Source organism: Castor canadensis, chromosome 1, assembly GCF_047511655.1.
Source record: "Castor canadensis chromosome 1, mCasCan1.hap1v2, whole genome shotgun sequence".
NCBI classification, from domain to species: Eukaryota; Metazoa; Chordata; class Mammalia; order Rodentia; family Castoridae; genus Castor; species Castor canadensis.
Window position 1 is genome coordinate 145,314,850 of NC_133386.1, and position 24,069 is coordinate 145,338,918.

Here is a 24,069-nt window from a genome sequence, read left to right on the forward strand (position 1 = left end):
ATGCTCATAATTGTACCCATAGAATCTACCTTGGTGCCTGGTACAGTGGGTACTCAATATACATCTGTTGAATAAAATAATAAATGAGTCATTATCTTATACTATCCTTATTCATAGCCCAGTGAATAAATGTATGACTTGGAAGCTTCTGAATAGATAGATAGATAGATGATAGACAGATGATAGATAGACAGATGATAGATAGATGATAGATAGATAGATAGATAGATAGATAGATAGATAGAGATAGAGGCTGAGGACTGGGAATTAGGGGACTTGACTTGAAGCTTCAATTGATAGAACTCATTTTACTACTTTGATTATATAATAGAAATCAATACAAATAGCAGTTGTTCTAGAGATTTTTTACTGAGTTGGCTTTGGAAATCATTGATACTTATTGTTGAAATGAGCCCCATACAAATTCTTGGTACTGTTTTTCAAGATGAAGAATATCATTTGAGAATATTAAGAAAAAGTGATTTGGGGTAGATAGCTTATTAAGTTGTTATGAAAGCTATTCCAAGAAAGAAGTTTGATGAAGGTTTTAAACAATAGTAACTTTAGAAATCTAAGACAATAAGGCACTATTCAGTGGTTGTATATGTTCCAGGATATGTGAGCTTTTAAGAATTGTAATATACAAGGCTGTGGATGTAGGTCAATAGTAATGTGCTTGCCTAGTACACCCAGGCCCTGAATTTGATCCCCATACACACACACACACACACACACACACACACACAGTAAGTAAAAATTTCTACCCATCAGATTTGAGAATTTTGAGCATTTAATGGTTTGGGAAGAAATAAGCTGACTCACAAACAAATGACAGAAGAGTAAGATATGCAAAAATTTTAAGGACAACTTGTCAATTCCTATTCAAAAAAGGTATATGAAATAACCAGAAATGTTACTCTTAAGAATTTGTGTGATACCACTTTTAAATTCTTGCATTTTAGTCAGAAGCTACCATTTTTATGGATGTTAGCAGTTTATCGACCTGATATTTGTGAATGGTCTGTTTGGGAAGGTAAAATTATGTAATGCAGTTCTCAAAACAGGAGCACTGTTAATAAAAATTTCCTTTTCTCTTTTTTTTTAACTGTGTGATGCTCCTCAAATTAATGGCAATTTATGGCAAATTAATGCTGCTGAATTTCCAAAGTGTACCATTTTTTACTATGCTTTAAATAAATAGAAAATAATTCTGCTACTGATCTTCAATTTTGCCATTCATGCTTTTATATTCCACTCAAGATTCCACTTTGCAAGTGTGAGAGTGTCTAAGTTTTGAATGGTACATGCCATTTCTGGAAAATGTATATGGAAGCTAACTATTGCTTTGTACAAATGATGACCCCCTTGTTCTAAGAAGAAATGCATCTAGGAGCAGTTGTTTGGCAATGTAGGAAGCAAGCACTAGCTTGCTTTTTATTGGCATTTTTAAAATGGTTAATGTAAGCAAAGCTGAACTGTAAATCTTCATTCAGGGATATGTATTAAGATTATGGAAGGTGTATAAACTATTGGTGGGGAGAAAGTGGGTTTCGTTAGGTTAATCTTCTATGACCCTATGATCCACTCTTTCCTTGAAGGATTTTGAAAAGTGGAAATATCAGTTTGTTGCATTTCCCCTGTTGTTTTTAAAGGAACAAATCCCAAGTCCTACAAATGGCTTGTACTGGACTTTTATGATTGAATTAAAGATTGTTAAACATGAAGAAAGGAATTTATCTGAGAAACACACTTGAAAATGCTTTTCAAAATATATAATGTGGAAATAACCTAAATAATAATTATGTATCTGTGCAGAAAGTACAGAACAGCATTATAGCTTAATCCCCTCTATGTAAATGAACAAAGAAATACATGTTCATAGACATAAACACTCACATGTGGTAATATTTGTATAGGAAAACTTCTAAGAAAGATTGATTACATGAGAAAATTGTTCAAATTAAATAAGAAATTTTTATGTATGGAATTGTTTGCCTTTGGTGTAAGAGATGAAAGAAAGTGGCCTTTTCTTTTTTATGTCTCTCTGAATCTTAATAATTTCTAACCATATTTATATACTACTTTTTCTTTTTTACCTTGAACTAATTTAAACGAGGAAATCAGATTGCATGTCATTTCCCCCTTCTTTATTCTTTTCTAAAATTTAAAAACCAATCAAATTTATTTTAAGATAGTCCAGCCAGGTGTTGGTGTCTCACGCCTGTAATCCTAGCTACTCAGGAGGCAGAGATCAGGAGAATTACGGGCTGAAGCCATCCCAGGCAAATAGTTCCATGAGACCCTATCTCAAAAATACCTAACACAAAAAGGACTAGTGAAGTGGTTCAAAGTGAAGGCCCTGAGTTCAAGCCCCAGTACCCCCCCAAAAAAAAACCAGTCCTGATACTTAAACATATTTCTTGTAGAATTCAAGAAAATGCTAGTTAATGATAATTAAATGAAAAAAATATAGAGAAATCTCACAGTGACCATACAGTAGCTGCTCAGTTAATGTCAGTCCCTTTCACTCATCCACTTCTGCGTTCTATTCTCTTCTCTTCGGTGTAGCCAACTGATAGAGCACTTACCCTAACATGCACAAGGCCCTGGGTTCAATCCCCAGTGCAGCAACAATTAAACAAAAAACTGTGAAACTGAATACTATAAATTTTTTAACAACTCACTTCACTACTCTGGAAATTGAATAAAGTGTCCAACGTTTGTGTTTGAGAAACCACTGAACATGGCTAAGAGCAGGATTTTATGGCATTCCTGCCTAGGGTTGTTCCTGTCCCACCTTTCCCCTACCCTCAGTTTGAGGGGCAAGGTGGTTTGGCCAAAATGGTCTGGAACAAGGTCTAGCCATTTTGTTGCCATGGTTAAAGGAGGAACATTTGCTTTGTGGTGAACATTGCCTGCGCACTGCAATGTTATTGTAGAAGTGATGATCTTCAGGGTAAGGGACCAGGAAGGAGCAATAGTTTGGTCCTGTTAGCCTGAAGTCATAGCAATGGTTGGAGCAAGAGTATTCCTGGCTGAGGCTGTGTGCATCCAGAGGAGAGAGAAAGGGTCCAGCAGAAAGTAAAAGTGAAGGAAGGCAGATGAAAACAGCTAAATTTTGCATGCATTCTCTCCCTATCCACAGATCCACTGACAGAAAACAGAAGACTTACTGGCTCAAAATTCTTAAGCACAATCTCTATACATCATCATTTGCTCACCACTGAGCTAAGCACAGATAAGAATATCCCCCTCAAAAGTTTATAGCCATGAGTGCATATATTAAAAAGACTGAAAGATCCCAAATCAATGACCTAATGATACATCTCAAACTCCTAGAAAAACAAGAACAAGCAAATGCCAAAACAAATAGATGGAGAGAAATAATAAAAATAAGAGCTGAAATCAATGAAATAGAAACCAAAAAAAACCATACAAAGAATTAATAAAACAAAAAGTTGGTTCTTTAAAAAAAAAAAAAAACAAGATCGATAGACCCCTGGCAAACCTGACTAATATGAGGAGAGAAAAAACCCAAATTAGTAGAATCAGGAATGCAAAAGGGGAGATAACAACAAACACCATGGAAGTCCAGGAAATCATCAGAGACTACTTTAAGAACCTATATTCAAATAAATTTGAAAATCTTAAAGAAATGGACAGATTTCTAGATACATATGATCATCCAAAACTGAATAAGAGGAAATTAATCACCTGAATAGACCTATAACACAAAATGAAATTGAAGCAGCAATCAAGAGTCTCCCCTAAAAGAAAAGTCCAGGACCTGATGGATTCTCTGCTGAATTCTATCAGACCTTTAAAGAAGAACTGATACCAACCCTCCTTAAACTGTTCCACGAAATAGAAAGGGAAGGAAAACTGCCAAACACATTTTATGAAGCTAGTATTACACTTATCCCAAAACCAGGCAAAGACACCTCCAAAAAGGAGAACTATAGGCCAATCTCCTTAATGAACATTGATGCAAAAATCCTCAACAAAATAATGGCAAACCAAATTCAACAACACATCGAAAAGATTATTCATCACGACCAAGTAGGCTTCATCCCAGGAATGCAGGGGTGGTTCAACATACGAAAATCAATAAATGTAATAAACCACATTAATAGAAGCAAAGACAAAAACCACTTGATCATCTCAATAGATGCAGAAAAAGCCTTTGATAAGATCCAACATCATTTCATGATAAAAGCTCTAAGAAAACTAGGAATAGAAGGAAAATACCTCAACATTATAAAAGCTATATATGACAAACCTACAGCCAGCATTATACGTAACGGAGAAAAACTGAAACCATTCCCTCTAAAATCAGGAACCAGACAAGGATGCTCACTATCTCCACTCCTATTCAACATAGTACTGGAATTCCTAGCCAGAGCAATTAGGCAAGAAGAAGGAATAAAAGGAATACAAATAGGTAAAGAAACTGTCAAAATATCCCTATTTGCAGACGACATGATCCTATACCTTAAAGGCCCAAAAAATTCTACTCAGAAGCTTCTAGACATCATCAATAGCTATAGCAAGGTAGCAGGATATAAAATCAACATAGAAAAATCATTAGCATTTCTATACACTAACAATGAGCAAACGGAAAAAGAATGTATGAAAACAATTCCATTTACAATAGCCTCAAAAAAAACCAACTACCTAGGAGTAAACCTAACAAAAGATGTGAAAGACCTCTACAAGGAAAACTATACACTTCTGAAGAAAGAGAATGAGGAAGACTATAGAAAGTGGAGAGATCTCCCATGCTCATGGATTGGTAGAATCAACATAGTAAAAATGTCTATATTCCCAAAAGTAATCTACATGTTTAATGCAATTCCCATCAAAATTCCAATGACATTCATTAAAGAGATTGAAAAATCTACTGTTAAATTTATATGGAAACACAAGAGGCCACGAATAGCCAAGGCAATACTCAGTCAAAAGAACAATGCAGGAGGTATCACAATACCTGACTTCAAACTATATTACAAAGCAATAACAATAAAAACAGCATGGTACTGGCACAAAAACAGACATGAACACCAGTGGAACAAAAGAGAGGACCCAGATATGAAGCCACACAACTACAACCAACTTGTCTTTGACAAAGGAGCTAAAAATATACAATGGAGAAATAGCAGCCTCTTCAACAAAAACTGCTGGGAAAACTGGTTAGCAGTCTGCAAAAAACTGAAACTAGATCCATGTATATCACCCTATACCAATATTAACTCAAAATGGATCCAGGATCTTAATATCAGACCCTAAACTCAAAAGTTGATAAAGGAAAGAGTAGGAACTACTCTGGAGTTAGTAGGTATAGGTAAGAACTTTCTCAACGAAACCCCAGCAGCACAGCAACTAAGATAGCATAGATAAATGGGATCTCATAAAGCTAAAAAGCTTCTGTTCATCAAAAGAAATGGTCTCTAAACTGAAGAGAACACCCACAGAGTGGGAGAAAATATTTGCCAGCTATACATCAGACAAAGGAATGATAACCAGACTATATAGGGAACTTAAAAAACTAAATTCTCCCAAAACTAATGAACCAATAAAGAAATGGGCAAGTGAACTAAACAGAACTTTCTCAAAAGAAGAAATTCAAATGGCCAAAAAAACACATGAAAAAATGCTCACCATGTCTAGCAATAAAGGAAATGCAAATTAAAACCACACTAAGATTATACCTCACCCCTGTTAGAATAGCCATCATCAGCAACACCACCAACAACAGGTGTTGGCGAGGATGCGGTAAGAAAGGAACCCTCTTACACTGTTGGTGGGAATGTAGACTAGTACAACCACTCTGGAAAAAAATTTGGAGGCTACTTAAAAAGCTGGACATCAATCTACCATTTGATCCAGCAATACCACTCTTGGGGATACACCCAAAAGACTGTGACACAGGTTACTCCAGAGGCACCTGCACACCCATGTTTACTGCGGCACTATTCACAATAGCCAAGTTATGGAAACAGCCAAGATGCCCCAACACTGATGAATGGATCAAGAAAATGTGGTATCTATACACGATGGAATTTTATGCAGCCATGAAGAAGAACGAAATGTTATCATTCGCTGGTAAATGGATGGAATTGGAGAACATCATTCTGAGTGAGGTTAGCATGGCCCAAAAGACCAAAAATCGTATTTTCTCCCTCATATGCGGACATTAGATCAAGGGCAAACACAACAAGGGGATTGGACTTTAAGCACATGATAAAAGCGAGAGCACACAAGGGAGGGGTGAGGATAGGTAAGACACCTAAAAAATTAGCTAGCATTTGTTGCCCTCAACACAGAGAAACTAAAGCAGATACCTTAAAAGCAACTGAGGCCAATAGGAGAAGGGGACCAGGAACTAAAGAAAAGGTTAGATCAAAAAGAATTTATCTAGAAGGTAACACACATGCACTGGAAATTAATGTGAGTCAATTCCCAGTATAGCTATCTTTATCTCAACTAGCAAAAACCCTTGTTCCTTCCTATTATTGCTTCTACTCTCTCTTCAATAAATTAGAGATAAGGGCAAAATAGTTTCTGCTGGGTATTGAGGGGGTGGGGGGGAGATGGAGGGGATGGAGTGGGTGGTAATGGAGGGGGTTGGGGCAGGGGGTGAAATGACCCAAGCATTGTATGCACATATGAATAATAAAACAATAAAAATAAAAAATAAATAAATAAAATAAAATTTGGAGTTATGACATTTAAAAGTGCAATAAATGAAATAAAATACTAAGGAGCTTTACAACAGAGTCAAATGGCAAAATAATCAGTGAACTAGAATATAGATCGATAGAAATTATCCTACCTAAATAGACAGAAAAACTTGAAGGAACTGTGGGACAACACATGTCTTAAAACATGTTTAACAACTGTCCACAGGAAGAGAGGAGAGCAAAAAGGGAATGAAAAAATATGTGAAGAAATAATGGCCAAAATTTGATGGACAACATTAATGTACACATGAAGGAAGCCTAGTGAACTACAATTTAATAAATACATAGATATCCACAAATAGATTTAGCTTTGGCAAACTTTGAAAAGAAGAGATAATATTGAAACCTGAAACAGAAAAACAAACAAACAAAAAATTCATCACATACAAGAAACCATCAACATGATTAATGGTTGACGTGCCATTGGAACATTGGAGACCCAAAGACAATGGGATAATATACTCAGCGTGTTGGAGGAGAAATGTCAGCCATGAACACTATATCCAGAAAATTATCCTTCAAAAATAAAAGCAAGATAAAGACATTCTAAGTAAATAAAATTAGCAAGTGTTTTGCTGGCCAACTTTCCTTCCAAAGAATATTAAAGTCCTCCAGAATAAAAGGAAATGATACCAGAAAGTAAGTTGGATCCACAGGAAGAAATGAAAAGTACTAGAAATGGTAAATACAAGAGTTAATATAAAATGTTCTATAAACACATTTTTCCTTACTTCTCTTAACTTCTTTAAAAGTCATAAGAAAGTATAAAGCACTAAGTATAACACTGTCTATCTCACAAAGGAGTACCTTAAAAGCAACTGAGGCCAACTGGAGAAGGGGACCAGGAACTAGAGAAAAGGTCAGATCAAAAAGAATTAACCTAGAAGGTAACACACATGCACAGGAAATCAATGCGAGTCAACTCCCTGTATAGCTATCCTTTATCTCAACTAGCAAAAACCCTTGTTCCTTCCTATTATTGCTTCTACGCTCTCTTCAACAAAATTAGAGATAAGGGCAAAATAGTTTCTGTCGGGTATTGAGGGGGTGCGGGGGAGAGGGAGGGGGTGGAGTGGGTGATAAGGGAGGGGTTGGAGTGGGTGGAAAGGAGGGGGTGGGGGCAAGGGGGAGAAATGACCCAAGCATTGTATGCACATATGAATAATAAAACAATAAAAATTTAAAAAAGAGCTTTATTGGAGCAAAGCTTATATATTTTACCAGAATTTAATTGGTAAAAATATGAACTATATTATGGTAAGTGAAGATGCCTATTACAATTCCTAGACCAAATAAGGAAAGAATATGTAAGTTTCAAAAAATCAGCAGAACAATTAAAATAGCACACTAAAAATATAAGAAGGCAGTAAAGAAGGACCAGAGGAACAAAAAAGACAGAAGCATAAAGGACGATAATTAGTCAAATGACAAATGTAAATCCAAATAGAAGTATGTTAAATTGAACAGTCTAAAGACTCAATCAAGCTGGGTCCAGTGACTCATGTCTATAATCCTAGGCTCATGGGAGGCTGAGATCAGGAGGATGGCTGTTTGAGCCCAGCCCAGACAAATAATTCTAGAGACACCCTCTCTAAAATAATCAGAACAAAATGGAATGGAGGCATGGCTCAAGCAGTAGCACACCTGTTCTTCAAGCACATAGCCCTGAGTTCAAACTCCGGTACCACCAGAAAAAAAAAGCAACAACCAACTACAATAATTACAGATTTCCATTCCTCATTTTCAATTGTTGATAAAAGCTAGACAGAAAATCAGGAAGGATCCAGAGGACTTGAACAACACTGTGAACCTAGTCTACCAAACTGACATCAGAACATTTCACCCAATCACTTCAGAACTTCAGAATAAACCTTCTTTACAAGAGCACATAGGCCATTCTCCAGGATAGACATAAAATCAGCCTCAACAAATTTAACAGGATTGATATTTACATTTAATTTAATTACAATAGAATTAAATTAGATATCATCTACAGAAAGAAATCTTGGAAATCATCCAAATATTTGCAAGTAAAACAACACATGCCTAATAACCCATGAGTCAAAGAAGAAACCACAAGGGCAATTGTAAAACAGTTGGCATGAATTAAAATGAAGATAAAACATGTCAAAACCTATGAGATGCAAGTAAAACAATGAAGTCACATCTTCCAGCACCTACAATAGAAGTAAGAAGAGTCTCAGATCAATAAGCTTTCACTTGGTGGTACTGGGGTTTGAAATTGGGGCCTCACACTTGCTAGGCAGGCACTCTACAACCCAACCCACTCCCCCAGCCCTCGAGATAGGGTCTCATGAACTACTGGCCCAAGTTGGCTTGGAACACTGATCCTCCTGATCTCTGCCTTCTGAGTAGCTAGGATTACAGGTGTGGGCCACTGGTATCCAGCAATAAACTTTAAGAAACTAGAAAAGTGTCTACTTTAAGAAACTAGAAAAAGAAGAGGAAACAACTACAAATCAAACAGAATAAAGAAAAAAATGATAGTGATTGGAGCATAAATCAATGAAAGAAAATATTAAAATATATAAAATAGATGGAAACATAGTTTGTTCTTTGTAAAGATCAACAAAATTGAAAAACCTTTGTCTAGACTAAGCAAGCAAGAACGAGAAGGTGCACAAATCACCAAAGTCAGGGACAAAAGAGGGGATGTAATTAACAATATAAAAATCAAACAGTGCCTAAGGGAGTATTAGAAACAAATTAGTGTCACAATGTTAGACAATAGAGATGAAACTGACAAATTACTAGGCGCGTTTTCTTAAAAAACTGACTCAAAAAGGAAAACTTTCTAGTTCATTCTATGAGGGAAGAGTAACAACTTTAGATCAAGACATCACAAAAAAACTACAAATATTCCATATGAATGTAGACATAAAAATTCTTAGCAAAATGTTAGCAAATCAAATCCAGAAACATTAAAAAAGTATCATACACCATGACCAAGTGAGATTTATCCCATTATTTCAATGTTGCAAACCAATTAATTTAATATAACATACAAATAGATTTGTGCATAAATTCATGATCAGCTCAATGGAGGCAGAAACACATTCAACAAGATCCAGTAATTAAGTAAAAACTCTCACAAGGGCGGGTGGAGTGGCTCAAGTGATAAGAGCGCCTGCCTGGTAAGGTGAGGCCCTGAGATCAAACTCCAGTGCACCACAAAAAAAAAAAAAAAAAAAAGAAAAGAAAAGAAAAACTCTCAACAAACCAGAAATTAAAGGCAATGTCCTCAATCTGGTAGAAGGTAACTAAGAAAACACCAACTCATGTCATAATTAATGGAGGAAATCCAAATGCTTTCTTTCCAAAACTAAGAATAAGACAAGGATGTCCGCTCTTTCCACTATGATTAGGTATTGCCTGAAGGTTCTAACCAGAATAGCAAGACAAAAGAAAATATTTTAAAGTATACAGATTGGTAAGGGAAAAGTAAAAGCGTCTTTATTAAAGATGACTCTATGCATAGAAAATCCCAAGGAATCCACTAAACACCCACTAGTAAACAAGGTTAACAAGACAGTAAGATAGGAGATCAACACTCAAAATAAACTATATTTTTATATACTAGCAACAAAAACTCCAAAAATGAAATAAAAAAGGCTAACTTTGAAACACACGTAACAAAAAACGCAAATCGTAAACATTAAAACTAAGGCACGGCCGCCAAGGGAGGAGGAAGGGGGCGGCGGGGGCGAGGCGAGGTGTGGGCGGGGGAAAGGGGTTTGGGCGCGGGGACGGGGGCCGCGGGTGTGGAGGGCGGGAGAGGAGGCGCCCGAACGCCACAAGAGCATCACGGGGCCGTGCGACCTGGTGTGGCGGCTGCTGCACGCGCCGCTCCGCCCGCACCGCACGCTCAGCTCCCGGCTCCGCGTCCGCTGCGGCGCCTGGAACCCGCTCTGGCGGCGCTGCTGTGGCGCCGCCTCCGCTGCGGTCCTAGCGCCGCTCGGCTTCACGCTCCGCAAACCGCCGGCCGTCGGCAGGAACCGTGGTCACCAGCGGCAGCCTCGCGGGGTCCGGGTCCCGCTGCCGCCCACCCGCGGCTGCGCTGGCGCGCGGACGGTTGTTCCCTGCAGAAGCTGCCTGGGCGCAGGGGCCTGATCGTCACCGAGCAGGAGCAGGAGCCCAGCTTCTCGGACATCGCCAGCCTCGTGGTGTGGTGTATGGCGTGGGGATCTCCTACGTTAGCGTCTACGACCACCAAGGTATTTTCAAAAAAAATAATTCTAGACTGATGGATGAAATTTTAAACCAACAGCAGGAACTTTGGGGCCTGGATTGTTCCAAATACTCAACAGAGTTTGCAAATAGTAATGACAAAGATGATCAAGTTTTAAATTGCCATTCAGCAGTAAAGGTGCTGTCCGCAGAAGATGGAAAAGCAGATATTGTGAGAGCTGCTCAGGACTTTTGCCAGTTAGTAGCCCAGCAGCACAAGGAATCAGCAGATTTGGATGTAGATATGTTAGACAATTTACTTCGTTCAAATGGTTTTCCTGATCCTGATTTAGTATTGAAGTTTGGTCCTGTGGACAGCACATTAGGCTTTCTTCCTTGGCAAATCAGATTGACTGAAATTATCTCTTTGCCTTCCCACCTAAACATCAGTTATGAGACTTTTTCTCTGCCCTTCGTCAGTATGCAGCCTGTGAACAGCGTTTGGGAACGTAACGATCACTGGTTGTGTAATTTGATTTCAGGCTTTAGAGAAAAGGACCCAAGTGACTCTGATGTTTACAAAGCACCCATGAAACCCTGTACACACTTTATTCATATTCCTCATAATTTATCAGCAAACAAAAAGTGTCTTACTTGAGAGTGACTGAGAGAGAGAGAGAGAGAGAGAGAGAGAGAGAGAGTGTGTGCATGTGTGTATATGAAAATAAACTTACAAATGTGGGGACAATTGGAAAATGCAGTACATAAACCTATAACTTGGAGCAATTAGCAGCAATGTTTTAGGAGCTGAGATTTCAGACTTAAAGGCTTCAACTCTACTACTTCCCTGTTTTTGTGGGGAGTGGAGGGAGTGATTAGAGCTGTTTGGGGAGGGGAATACTTTCTGTAGGTTTTCCCCAAAAGCAAGAAACATAAAATGTTAAGTTTAGATTAAGAACTAAAAAGCTATCAGGTGCCTCTGAAAGTGGCTGAGTCCTTTTATGATACCATCCAATTTTTAAAACCCCGTTTTATAAATAAGCACTGAGGCCTGGAATTATAAGGCAAGCAAATTCTCCTCCCTTATTATGAAAAATCTACACTGGCCCTATTTTTTTTTCTAAACTTTTGGTAAAGACGTAATGAGAATACTTTGATTTGGGCTCAAGTGGGAGACTTCTAATGACGATTTTATATTTGAAGAGCTCCACACTCAGCATATCTCAATGCTCAAAAAGCCCAACTAAAAGAATCCAAACCAAAATCAGCCAACTTAGCCTTAACACACACTTCTTTTCTTTTTTTGAATATTGTTAATCAATATAAACAATGTATATAGAATTTCCTTTTCTGAGAACCTGATTATCTGTCATTTTATTCTCTTGTGTGAATTGGGCATTTCATACATTTATCTAATTTATTGTTATTGGCATATATTAAATTGTTCATTCTACTTCCACACATGCACATAATGTACTTTGATTGTATTCACCCCTCTATGACCCTTTCTTATGGGTGACTCTGCCAACAGGGGGCAGGTTCCACTCTATTCCAATCTGTGTTGCTGTGTATGTCCACACAGCAATGCAGAAGTGGCCCCGCTGACTAATACAGCAATACCATATTTGTCATGGAAATCAGGTGGTCTTTTCTGGTGGCTCTGCCTTGCCATTGTTTGCTGAATTCTTTGAACTTGGAGATGAGTTAGTGCATTTTTGGCCAAGGGAAACCATTGCGAAGCTGAAGCTAGAACTATAGCAACTTTAGCTGGTGGTTTGGTGCAAACTCACCCCCCAGGGAGTTATTTCAGTTTTCTTGAATTTGTTGAGACTTTTTATGTGTCCTAAAATATGATCTATTTTGGAGAAAGTTCCACGAGCTATAGAAAAAATATGTATTGCCTGGTTGTTGGGTGAATACTCTGTAGACATCTATTATGTCCATTCAGCTAACCTGTGCAGAAGCGCTGATGTTTCTTTGTTGATCTTTCGTCTGGATGACCTATCTATCGGTGACAGTGGGGTACTCAGGTGTCCCACTATCATCACTGTGTTCGGGTCTATCTGTGCTCTTAGGCCCTTTAGAGTTTTTTAATGAAGATGGTTACCCCTATGTTTGGTGCACATATGTGAAGAATTGATATTTCCTCTTAATGAAATGTTCCTTTCATTAATACGAAGTGACCTTCATTGTCTCTTCTGACTGATTTTAGTCTGAAGTCTACCTTGTCAGATATGAGTATAGCTACTCCAGTCATTTATGGGGTCTATTTTTAGTTCTTTATATGTTCTGGAATATCAATTTCCTGTCAGATGAACATCTGACAAAGATTTTTCTCCTGTTCTATATACTGTTTCTTCATTCTGTTGATTGCTTTTTTTTTTTGCTGTACAAAAGCTTTTTGATTTGATACAGTCCCATTTGTCAGTTCTTGCTGTTATTTCCTAAGCTATTAGAGTCCTACTCAGAAAGTCATTGCCTATGCCTGCATCTTGAAGTATTTCCCCTGTATTTTCCTGTAGTATTTTCTAACTTTCAGGCCTGACATTAAAGTCTTTGATGCATTTTGAATTTGTTTTTGTGCAGGGTGAAATCTAGTTTCAGTCTCTTGTGTGTAGATATCCAGTTTTCTTAGCATCATTTGTTAAAGAGTCTGTCTTTCTTCAATGTGTGTTTCTGGCATTCTATAAAGAAGTAAATGTCAGTATATGTTTGTACTTATTCCTGGGTCTTCTATTTCATTGGTCTATGTGTCTGTTTTTGTGCTAGTACCATGCTGTTTTTGTTTCTATGACTCTGTAGTATAATTTGAAGTCAGGTATTGTGATACCTCCAGCATTGCTCTTCTTACTCAGGATAGCTTTGGCTGTTTAAGGTCTTTTATGTTTCCATATGAATTTTAGGATTCTATTTTTCAATTTATGTGAATAATGACATGGAATTTTGATGGAGATTTTATTGAATTGTATAATCACTTTTGGTAATATGGCCAATTTCACATTTACTCTGCTGATACATGAACATGGGCGGTCTTTCCATCTTGTAGTGTCTTCTTTAGTTTCTTTCTTTGGTACTTTATAGTTTTCATTGTAAGATGTCTTTAACATCTCTGGCTATGTTTTGCCTAGGAATTTTTTTTTTAGGCTATTGTGCATAGAATTACATTCCTGACTTCCTTTTCAGTGAGTTCATCATTGGTGTGTATAGACAAGCTACTGATTTTTGTATGTTGGTTTTGTATCCTGCTACTTTGTTGAACATGTGCATCAGATCTTCAAGTCTTCTACTGAATTCTTTAGAATCTTTTAAGTGTAAGATTATATTATCTGCAAACAGAGATAGTTTTACTTCTTCCTATACTATTTGTATCTCTTTTGTTTCTTTTGCTTGCCTTATCATTCTGGCTAAGGATTCAAGCACTAATGGAATAAGAGTGATGATAGTGGACACCCTTGTCCCATTTTGGACATTAGAGGAAATGCTTTCAGTTTTTCCCCATTTTGTATAATGCTGGTTATACATTTGTCACATATATAGGCTTTATTATATCGAAACATTAACCTTCTGTTCCTAGTTTCTATAGAGCTTTACCATAAGAGGTATTGAATTGTGACAAGGCTAGTTCTACATCTATTCAAATGATTATGTGACTTTTGTCCTTGCTTCTGAATTACATGTATTCTGTATTATTTGCTGTATCATGTTTACCAATTTGTGTATGTTAAACCATCTTGCATTCCAGGAATTAAGACAACTTGATCATGATGTATGATCTTCTTCATGTGCTGCTGAGTCCCATTTGTAGGTGTTTTATTTTGCATTTTTGCATTTATATTCATCAAGAAAATTGATGTAGCCTTCCACTATTATTGTGTTGGAGTTTATGGGTGCTTTTATGTCTAATAGTGCTTGTTTTATGAAATTGAGTGTGTTGACACTTGATGCATTTATGTTTACAATTGGATATGTCCTCTTCATGGATTGCTCCCTTTAGAAGTGACCTTCTTTGTCTCTTCTGACTGATTTTGATTTAGAGTCTGCTTTTTCAGGTATAAGAATAGCTACTCCTGCTTGCTTTCAGGCTCCATTTGCTTGGAATATCTTTTTCCCACCTTTCACTTTAACACATGCCTGTTTCCTTCCAGTCAATTTTACTTTAAATAAAGTGAAAAAAACCAAATTGCTTGGATTTCAATGAAGTCATCAAAGTTGTGTACAATGAACGTCAATTATTTACACACTCAGCAAGTCTTAAATCTGCCCCATGAAACATTAACTTTTGTTCTGTGCTATCCTGAAGACTTGCACATTTTATTTAGATAATTTAACATTTTAATGATGTGTGTTATCTACGATGTAGCAATTCTTTGGTACTATTTTTATAGGATCTCAATTATCCTACAGGCTCACCATTTCCCCAAGAGGAGCTTTTGTTCTGTTTTAGATGTTCACATAAATTAAAAATCTTTAACAAATATTAATATGAAGGGAGGTGACACAGAATGAAACATATACAGTCTAGTTACCCCTCTGTGTATTTAGAAATTACTTCCTTCTTCAAAGTATTTGCACCAGAAAGCTCAGTCTGTCCTGCTTAATAATCAGTATTACAGGTTTAAATCATCAGAACCTTGGCAAGACCTTAATATTTCAAAATAATTAACAACTACTTCTAGGGGCAAGTGATGTTACTGAGTTATGACAAATTTATTATCATGAGGGAAGACAAGTATAGACAACCTTTTTAAAAATGTCCCAACCACTGCTTCTCAATATAGAAAGATTAAAACTACATGTGGTTTATCATACAACAAATGTATATTTATCCCCTCAAATTTCCCTAATTACTTTCATTAGAAGAGAATTTTTAAGGAAAGGACTTAGCACTTTACAGCATTTAGTTTTCCTATAAAATACTCAGTATCTTAAATATACTTCTTTTTTCTTGTAATGCCAACACTGGCGTCACAGTTTGTAGGACTTAGAGGAAGACAACCTACCCAAAGCTAGTCTAAACAATGCCTTTGACAGAATAACAAGTATTCAAGTTTAAAACTAGAGCCCTACCTTTAAACTAGGGTGTTAATGAGGACTTCCTCATAACAGCCTTTATCAATGACACCATGACATATTTTCTGCATTTTCCACTATGTAAGAACTAAAAATAAAAAAAAACTGGTGTTCTGTTAGAGCCAGAAGTGGTCTCTGTATCTGGGCCATCATCTGACTGGTGACTATAACAAGGAGATTGAGCTAGGAGGCACATGAGGTAGTACTGTGAGCATCAGAATTGTAACATTTGAGTTCTTTCTATAGTCTACTGATCTGGCTGCTTACTGTCCTGCTTCCAAATAGACTTTTCACCTTCTCTGATTTCAATGTAGTCTTTAAACTGGGCCCTGCCCTTGCATTTATCACATGATTCCAGGTTTTTGTTTTGTTTTCTGCTGTTTTTTTCTTTTTTGTTTTGTTTTGTTTTATGTTGTTTTTGATCCCACTGACAACTTCTGTCACCTTCACCAGCAGGACACAGTCATTGCCTCTCCCGAACAAATTTCATGCAATCTAAAATGGATCTGGAAGTCCTTTTCATAACATTTATGGTAAGTGAATCAAGAACTGGAGGACTTGGCAAATTCAGCATCTTTCTATACTTCTCTGTATATTTTGTTTTGAAGGCCAAATATATTTTCCTTTGGGCAGTAGTGACACCAGATGTCTCATAATAGTAATCTGTGACATGAAGAGCTGTTTCTGTTTTCCTTCTTCCAAGATGTGAGGAGTCACGCCAACCATATGGAGGGAATCAGAGGGTCCGTATAGGAGCACTTAGGGAAAACAGCCGAGTGAATAGATAATTTCAGGGCTGGAGGTGTATCTCAGTGGCAGGGCACTCATCTAGCATGTGTGAGGCCAGTTCTGAAGGCTGGGGAATCCAAGATTAGAGTGCAGCATGGCTGACCCACGTGAGGGCTCTCTTTTGGACTACAGACTGCAGACTTCTCCCATGCAGAGCTCTTGCTGAGCACTGGAGCCCCACCACAGATCCAGTGACAGATCACAGTGAGAGCACTGTGCCAGGGTTGATCAATTCTTCAGGATCCTTTCTTAGCAACACTGCAAGGCATGTTCTAACTCTCCTGCTATCTCTAGACTTAGCCTGCTACATTTGCCTCTATGCTGTCCTGGAAATAAATGATTGATATTATTACTATAAGTTATTAGTAGGACATATTTTATATACTAAATACTTGTAATCATTACTAATGATAGTAAACTTGACTAATTGTTTCATAAGAATCCTTATAGGGTAATGAATTTGTCCGTGTGCCCTCAAGAAATAAAAATTGAGTTTTCCAGGGATAGTATGTTTATAATTAGTAAAATTTTAAAGTAAATAAGAGAATCTATGCTCTATTGCTTTCATCATGTAGTTCTTACCTCTCCTAGGTTTTATGTTCTCACAAGACCTAGGTTCCCTCTAATGGTCATATTTGTTTACAAATGAGTTCCTAGAAATCAAGTTCACCCAGAAATCAAGTGTGACCTGCCACCTGGGGGACAAGAAGAGGGCATGACCTCTCAAATGCAGGGCCTCCTTTTACCCAGGAGTACTAGAATTTAAAAAGTCAAAGTGCAATCCAAATTCCTCTTGACTAATCTTTGGGAAAGTAGCCAAAAGAAATCATAAAACATGCATTAATGATGATTCAATAACTTCATGGCTGCAATGACGAGACTTTCATACTTCACTCTTCTTGATCCAGAAGAATAAAAGTTACATATGAACACTAGATTGATCTGGCACCAGAGGTGAGCGATAACCTGCAGTTCATCTAATTCAATGGTACACTTAATTTTCTGTTCCCTTTACACATCCTGCCAAAGGAACATGTCTCCCAGCCCCACTGGGCTCAACCATGAGAGTCCCATCTCACAGTTCACGGGCAAAGCTGGAGAAGAAGGCCCCATCATCTGTTCTTTTCTGAGGCACTATATATTTTTCCTTAATTTCTTATTTAATTAATTATCTAGTTTAGTAAAAGAAGATTATTATATATATATGTGTATTTTGTACACTGGGGAGTACATTATGATATTTACAAAAGTTCTTACAGTGTATCATAGTTGAATTCACCCCACCATCATTCTCCTTTAAAACAGAGCCAGACCTGGTGGAAGTCTAGAATCCCAGCACTCAGGAGGCTGAGACAGATGGATCACAAGTTCAAGGCAAGCCTGAGCAAGATCCTATCTCAAAAAAAAATCCAAAACAGTGACTGATAAGAGCAAAATTATTATTATTATTTTGCAGTACTGGAGTTTAAACTCAGGTCCTTATACTTGCTAGCCAGGCATTCTACCACTTGAGCCAAGTCTCCAGCCTTTTTTGCTTTTGTTATTTTTTGAATAAAGTCTCCTGATCTTATCTCCACCTCCTGAATAGCTGGGATTACAAGTGTGCCTATTGCACCCCATTACAAAATTGCTATTTCTGAAGTATTGCATTTCCAGTGTTGATTCTGAAAGTGACCCAACAGAACTGCTATTCAAATATGAAGAACTATACATGTGTTTATCTCTGCTTCCTCCTGGGAACTCCCTCTAAAAATATAGTAAAATAAATTAAAAATTCAAAAGAAGCAGAGATGAAATCACAGAGTATGTCAATGTCAATGTATGTGGGAGAGATGGAAAGCAAAACGGGTTATGGGAGTCACTTGAAAGGGAGATAGCTGAACTCTATAAAGACCTATGGTGGACACCAATGTGAATCTCACAGAGCCTGACCACACACCATGATGAGGCTCAGGAAGTAGAGTCATCTGGTTTGAATGATGAGGATGAAGGAAGACCTGAAAACACCTAGTGGATCCAGCATTCCATAGGACATTGCAACCACCTGGCAGACAAGAGTAAAGAGAGGATGGAGGATCACACATGTGGTGTTCTTGTGGGCCATGCCTGGAGGAGCAGGCTCTACTGGAGGAGTTTAGTCACAGGCCCATACCTTCCCATAAGGGAGGCTGGGAAAGGTAGTCTAGCTTTGTGTCCAGGAGGAAAAAAGAACTCTTGCAAAGTTCTGGCAGTGATTACACCACTTGCATGTTCACTACTCCGTCTCAGTACTCTAGTGTGGGCTGCTCACTGAATTCTAGAATCATGAAGCATTACTGCTCAGATAGCTTACTCTTGGGTGTTTAATCATAATATCATAGGACTGGGTGGAGGCTCAAGTGGTAGAGCACTTCTGCCTAGCAAATGAGAGACCGTGAGTTCAAACCTCAGTGTGACAAAAGAAAAAGAAAGATGCATTGGTTATAAAAAAAAAGCACCCATCCCCCAGTCACCCTGATAAAATCTTTTTTTAAATATTAATTGTTTTATTATTCATATGTGCATACAATGCTTGGGTCATTTCTCCCCCCTGCCCCCACCACCTCCCTTACCACCCACTCCGCCCCCTCCCTCTCCCCCCACCCCCTCAATACCCAGCAGAAACTATTTTGCCCTTATCTCTAATTTTGTTGTAGAGAGAGTATAAGCAATAATAGGAAGGACCAAGGGTTTTTGCTGGTTGAGATAAGGATAGCTATACAGGGCATTGACTCGCATTGATTTCCTGTGCGTGTGTGTGTTACCTTCTAGGTTAATTCTTTTTGATCTAACCTTTTCTCTAGTTCCTGGTCCCCTTTTCCTATTGGCCTCAGTTGATTTTAAAGTATCTGCTTTAGTTTATCTGCGTTAAGGGCAACAAATGCTAGCTAATTTTTTTAGGTGTCTTACCTATCCTCACCCCTCCCTTGTGTGCTAAAGCTTTTATCATGTGCTCAAAGTCCAATCCCCTTGTTGTGTTTGCCCTTGATCTAATGTCCGCATATAAGGAAGAACATATGATTTTTGGTCTTTAGGACCAGGCTAACCTCACTCAGAATGATGTTCTCCAATTTTATCCATTTACCAGCGAATGATAACATTTCATTCTTCTTCATGGCTGCATAAAATTCCATTGTGTATAGATACCACATTTTCTTAATCCATTCGTCAGTGGTGGGGCATCTTGGCTGTTTCCATAATTTGGCTATTGTGAATAGGGCTGCAATAAACATGGGTGTGCAGGTGCCTCTGGAGTAACCTGTGTCACAGTCTTTTGGGTATATCCCCAAGAGTGGTATTGCTGGATCAAATGGTAGATTGATGTCCAGCTTTTTAAGTAGCCTCCAATTTTTTTTCCAGAGTGGTTGTACTAGTTTACATTCCCACCAACAGTGTAAGAGGGTTCCTTTCTTACCGCATCCTCGCCAACACCTGTTGTTGGTGGTGTTGCTAATGATGGCTATTCTAACAGGGGTGAGGTGGAATCTTGGTGTGGTTTTAATTTGCATTTCCTTTATTGCTAGAGATGGTGAGCATTTTTTCATGTGTTTTTTGGCCATTTGAATTTCTTCTTTTGAGAAAGTTCTGTTTAGTTCACTTGCCCATTTCTTTATTGGTTCATTAGTTTTGGGAGAATTTATTTTTTTAAGTTCCCTATATAGTCTGGTTATCATTCCTTTGTCTGATGTGTAGCTGACAAATATTTTCTCCCACTCTGTGGGTGTTCTCTTCAGTTTAGAGACCATTTCTTTTGATGAACAGAAGCTTTTTAGCTTTATGAGGTCCCATTTATCTATGCTATCTCTTAGTTGTTGTGCTGCTGGGGTTCCATTGAGAAAGTTCTTACCTATACCTACTAACTCCAGAGTATTTCCTACTCTTTCCTGCATCAACTTTAGAGTTTGGGGTCTGATATTAAGATCCTTGATCCATTTTGAGTTAATATTGGCATAGGGTGATATACATGGATCTAGTTTCAGTTTTTTGCAGACTGTTAACCAGATTTCCCAGCAGTTTTTGTTGAAGAGGCTGCTTTTTCTCCATCATATATTTGTAGTGCCTTTGTCAAAGACAAGTTGGTTATAGCTGTGTGGCTTCATATCTGGGTCCTCTCTTCTGTTCCACTGGTCTTCATGTCTGTTTTTGTGCCAGTACCATGCTGTTTTTATTGTTATTGCTTTGTAATATAGTTTGAAGTCAGGTATTGTGATACCTCTTCAGCATTGTTCTTTTGACTGAGTATTGCCTTGGCTATTTGTGGCCTCTTGTGTTTCCATATAAATTTAACAGTAGATTTTTCAATCTCTTTAATGAATGTCATTGGAATTTTGATGGGAATTGCATTAAACATGTAGATTACTTTTGGGAATATAGACATTTTTACTATGTTGATTCTACCAATCCATGAGCATGGGAGATCTCTCCACTTTCTATAGTCTTCCTCAATCTCTTTCTTCAGAAGTTTATAGTTTTCCTTGTAGAGGTCCCTTCACATCTTTTGTTAGGTTTACACCTAGGTATTTGATTTTTTTGAGGCTATTGTAAATGGAATTGTTTTTATACATTCTTTTTCAGTTTGTTCATTATTAGTGTATAGAAATGGTAATGATTTTTCTATGTTGATTTTATGTCCTGCTACCTTGTTGTAGCTATTGATGATGTCTAGAAGCTTCTGAGTAGAGTTTTTTGGGTCTTTAAGGTATAGGATCATGTCATCTGCAAATAGGGATATTTTGACAGTTTCTTTACCTATTTGTATTCCTTTTATTCCTTCTTCTTGCCTAATTGCTCTGGCTAGGAATTCCAGTACTATGTTGAATAGGAGTGGAGCTAGTGGGCATCCTTGTCTGGTTCCTGATTTTAGAGGGAATGGTTTCAGTTTTTCTCTGTTAAGTATAATGCTGGCTGTAGGTTTGTCATATATAGCTTTTATAATGTTGAGGTACTTTCCTTCTATTCCTAGTTTTCTTAGAGCTTTTTTCATGAAATGATGTTGGATATTATCAAAGGCTTTTTCTGCATCTATTGAGATGATCAAGTGGCTTTTGTCTTTGCTTCTGTTATCGTGGTTTATTACGTTTATTGATTTTTGTATGTTGAACCACCCCTGCATTCCTGGGATGAAGCCTACTTGGTCGTGGTGAATAATATTTTTGATGTGTTGTTGAATTTGGTTTGCCATTATTTTGTTGAGGATTTTTGCATCAATGTTCATTAAGGAGATTGGCCTATTGTTCTCCTTTTTGGAGGTGTCTTTGCCTGGTTTTGGGATAAGTGTAATATTGGCTTCATAAAATGTGTTAGGCAGTTTTCCTTCCCTTTCTGTTTCATGGAACAGTTTAAGGAGGGTTGGTATCAGTTCTTCTTTAAAGGTCTGATAGAATTTATCAGAGAATCCATCAGGTTCTGGACTTTTCTTTTAGGGGAGACTCTTGATTGCTGCTTCAATTTCATTTTGTGTTATAGGTCTATTCAGGTGATTAATTTCCTCTTGGTTCAGTTTTGGATGATCATATGTGTCTAGAAATCTGTCCATTTCTTTAAGATTTTCAAATTTATTTGAATATAGGTTCTCAAAGTAGTCTCTGATGATTTCCTGGACTTCCATGGTGTTTGTTGTTATCTCCCCTTTAACATTCCTGATTCTACTAATTTGGGTTTTTTCTCTCCTCATTTTAGTGAGGTTTGCCAGGGGTCTGTTTAAATGTGGGCTTGGGGACTTAGCCCAAGTGATAGAGCATCTGCCTAGAAAGCACAAGCCCTGAGTTGAAACCTCAGCACAGCAAAATAATGATAATAATAGCAATAATAATTTAAATGCTATGTCCAGAAATTCAGAACAAAATAGAGGCATTAGGTTAAAGGAGTGACTTCAAACCTGGTGCAGTTTTTTCATAATCAAGGCACTTGCAACAAAACCGACTGTGATTTTATGCAGAAGGGCTTTAGTCAGAATTGTTCAAAGGGAGCAGGCTGCCACAGAGCCCAGGCTTTCCTGCTGTTGGCCCTGTCTGCCATTTCATCAGCAAATACCAATTGTATGCTTCAGGGAGGGGACAGGACAGTCCTTCCCTTTGCATCATAACCACTTGGACTTTATCTTTTCTTCCCACCAGCTCCAGAGATCAGTGGTGGCCTCAGGAGAAAAGCAGTTACAAGTGGAGTACTGCATCAGCAAAAGGTAAGAAGGGCCCTTCTTTGCAGAGGACCTGCCTGCTGCCTCACTCAGGTTTGGGGCACAGCTGACTGCCTGGTTAGCAAGGGCTATCAGTGATGGTCGAAGATGCTGTTAGAGAACCTGTAGTTAATGTCTATACCTTCTCTCTGTCTCTGTCTCCCTCTGTCTCTCTCTCTATCTTTTTTTTAAAACAGGGTCTTGCTATGTTGCCCAGGCTGGCCTTGAGCTCTCAATCCTCCTGTCTCTGCCTCCTGAGTGCTAGGATTATAGGCATGTACCACCAAGTCTGACACATACATTCCTTTCTAAGAGGGAGAAGTTTCCACTCCCATCACCCCAGTCTTCCATGGATTGTTATATCATCTGAGGAATTAACTAATTAATTAATTAGAGAAAGACTTGAAAAAACTCAAAACCAGAACATAAGCATCTAGTTGTTCTCCTAACCAGAACTGCTCTTCCAAAGATTACAGTCCTCTCACATTCAGAATTTGACTTCCGTAAAGTCCACCCACTTCCTGACTCATATGCAAAGCATGACTTGACAAGGCCCAGGCAAGAGGGAGGCATGAACTCCCTGGACATGACAGCTGGGCCAGAAGATTAGTTCCTTGTGAGCACCTGGCTTTATCCTTTCTCTCCATCCCTGACTCCCCGCCCCCCTCCCTGCCAGCCTTTTGCTTGCGTGGTGAGGACAGGACTGGGGAGATAGTGAAGGAGAACTGTCCATCAAAGCCATGGGAGACAGCGTCTCTATCCCTGGGGAGAGGCCAGATCTGATGGGGTTGGTCTGGGTCATCTGGGAAGTGTGGTGAGAGAGGAAAGCTTTGATTCAGAATCATTTTAGCTGACGTTATTTGGTCTGGTAAAGTTGGGGATCTTTCATATTGGGAGTTTTTCTGTAAATTTGGGGAGGTCTATATAACCTCAGCTTTATTGTTTTTTTTCTAACCTTTCTGAAATTCTAGTGTGATAGAGAAAAGTCAACCTTCTATTTAGATGCGTGCTTTTAGGGAGTAAGCAGTTTCTTCAGTTTTCAGATCAAACTACCTCCTCCTTCTCCCCTCATATCACTCCTCAGTCCTT

At 38.1% G+C, this 24,069-nt stretch overlaps 1 protein-coding gene and 1 pseudogene across 1 annotated transcript in view; one reads left to right on the forward strand and one right to left on the reverse strand.

Annotated features, from left to right (window-relative positions):
• The window catches only part of LOC141425978 (uncharacterized), a 38,645-nt gene that overhangs the window by 2,922 nt on the left and 11,654 nt on the right, over window positions 1-24,069 (forward strand). The window contains exons 2-3 of the mRNA XM_074084895.1: window positions 10,428-10,975; window positions 22,922-22,986. Of these exons, the coding sequence (XP_073940996.1) occupies window positions 10,428-10,975; window positions 22,922-22,986 (613 nt within the window). The remainder of the gene's footprint in view (window positions 1-10,427; window positions 10,976-22,921; window positions 22,987-24,069) is intronic.
• LOC109681951 (SIN3-HDAC complex-associated factor pseudogene) lies at window positions 15,913-17,900 on the reverse strand (annotated as a pseudogene).